At 34.7% G+C, this 1,827-nt stretch overlaps 1 protein-coding gene across 1 annotated transcript; it reads right to left on the minus strand.

Annotated features, from left to right (window-relative positions):
* Positions 1 to 612, minus strand: LOC130798942 (uncharacterized). Its single transcript, XM_057662038.1, has one exon. It carries the CDS (start codon positions 610 to 612, stop codon positions 1 to 3), a length of 612 nt encoding a protein of 203 aa, XP_057518021.1.
* Positions 613 to 1,827: the final 1,215 nt, after the last annotated feature.

Raw genomic sequence — 1,827 nt, forward strand, 5'->3', positions numbered from 1 at the left:
TCAATCATCTTGTGGAAGATCATTGAGATTAATTATACCATGAGATAAAAATTGACGTGCTGCATCTATAAGTTCTTGCGGAATTTCTAATTGTCTAGGCAACATACCCAACCTGTCCAATCTATGTTTTCCAATGTGTGAATTCTTGTAATTATTACCACCTCTAGCTTTCAACATCTCTATCATGCATAGTTGATATTGTATCCACGTGTAGTTTAAAAGTTTTGGTTCAAAAGTGTCGTATGCATCATTGACCGCCTTGATCAAATCATTGAAGTCTTTCGGGAATGACTTGAATTGAATTGATTGTAGGGCATCAAACAAACCCAAGTCTAAGATGTTCATATCTGGACTGGATGCCGGTTGACAAACTAGTCTTATGTTAAATCCATCTTTGTTGGCTTCTTCATTGAATGCTTGATCATTTGTTAAAATATGTGGCTTGGCGTTATCTTGTTGAATCCAAATATCTTTGACCCCATTCGCTGGCCATTTCGATCTGATTGCTGGTAGGACTTCATTGATTAGTTTGTCTCGAAGAACATCTCGTGTAACTTTTGTTATTGCTCTTAATTGTGGTGTACCTACTGGTCTGTTTTCTGACCTCCTCATTGCATAATAAGTCTCTGTGAATGGAAAAAAGTTCCTATTTTGTCATCCCACAACACTTCTCCAGTAGAACTAATTTGAGGTCTTTCAACAGCTACTATAAACATTACTTTACCTATGAAATTTTTGTTTTGTACACACCTATATGGTTCTTCCTCTTCCCAAGGGAATAAATAGTACCTTTATGTTTCCCTACTCATGTAGAACCATTTTTCTTCGATGTGTACAACATTATACATCAAACTGAACTTTGGTGGGTTGTTTATAGTAGGGGGTATTATTTGAGATAGAATAAAGTTAATTCTTCTTATTTTGTGGTCATGAGACAGTTTTAGTTTAATTGAATTTGTATGAGCTCTAATATTACCAGACTTCATCATTCTATAAACTTGTGAATGCCCAATGCCCAATGCCCAATGCACTTGCCATTGCTCTAATTATGGTCCTCTTTTCAATTGGAACAACATTAAGGAGAGTCATATCTAAGACTCTTGGTTTCCTACCAACCCTTCCTCTTTTTCTACTATTAACATCAATTACAATGCCATTTTGCATTGCTGTTTTAGCTGATTCCCTAAGCCTTGCTACTGTCCACCTAGATGTGTTATGTTGCAATGCAATTCTTTTGATTGTACCCCATGGCAAACGTCTATCTGGTTCCTTAGATAAACAAGTTAATTGCTGTACAATTAATTTTCTAGTCTGTGTGAGCAATTCCCTATTCTGACCTATTGGTTGTTGGTTTGGTTGTGTTACTGTTTCCTCTTGTGAGTTTGATTGACTTTGGCTAATGGCATCCTCTAAAGTCAAACTAAAATCAATGTTTCCATAAATTTAACTTGTGAACTCCTCATTAATGTCAAATTCAGAATCTATGTTGAGGTTTTCAGAGTAAGAAATAAATACCTCAATGTCAAATTTTTTTCAAAGTAAGATATAAGTAGTTTAACTTTTGACTTTGGTAAAAGTTTGTAAATTTGGTGGGAAAATTTATTTTGGGGGAAGTTAATTTTTGGGTGGGAAAGTTGGTGGGAATGAAAATATTTCCCTTTTTGTAATCAAAGTAATGTGTGTACTAAGTAGTTAAAATGCTTCTTAGTATACCTGTTTTTCCTTTTTTCTTCTTTACTTAATAAGAATAAAATATACCCTAAAAAGGAACCTCACCTGCTACAATAATAGCACAGCAGGTTTCCTTAATAAATGTGCCCATGCAAT

Source organism: Amaranthus tricolor, chromosome 13 (genome assembly GCF_026212465.1).
Source record: "Amaranthus tricolor cultivar Red isolate AtriRed21 chromosome 13, ASM2621246v1, whole genome shotgun sequence".
NCBI classification, from domain to species: domain Eukaryota; kingdom Viridiplantae; phylum Streptophyta; class Magnoliopsida; order Caryophyllales; family Amaranthaceae; genus Amaranthus; species Amaranthus tricolor.

What these genes read in the sequence shown, in the direction of transcription:
- LOC130798942 (XM_057662038.1), bottom strand. Translation starts at nt 612, where the DNA reads ATGAGGAGGTCAGAAAACAGACCAGTAGGTACACCACAATTAAGAGCA.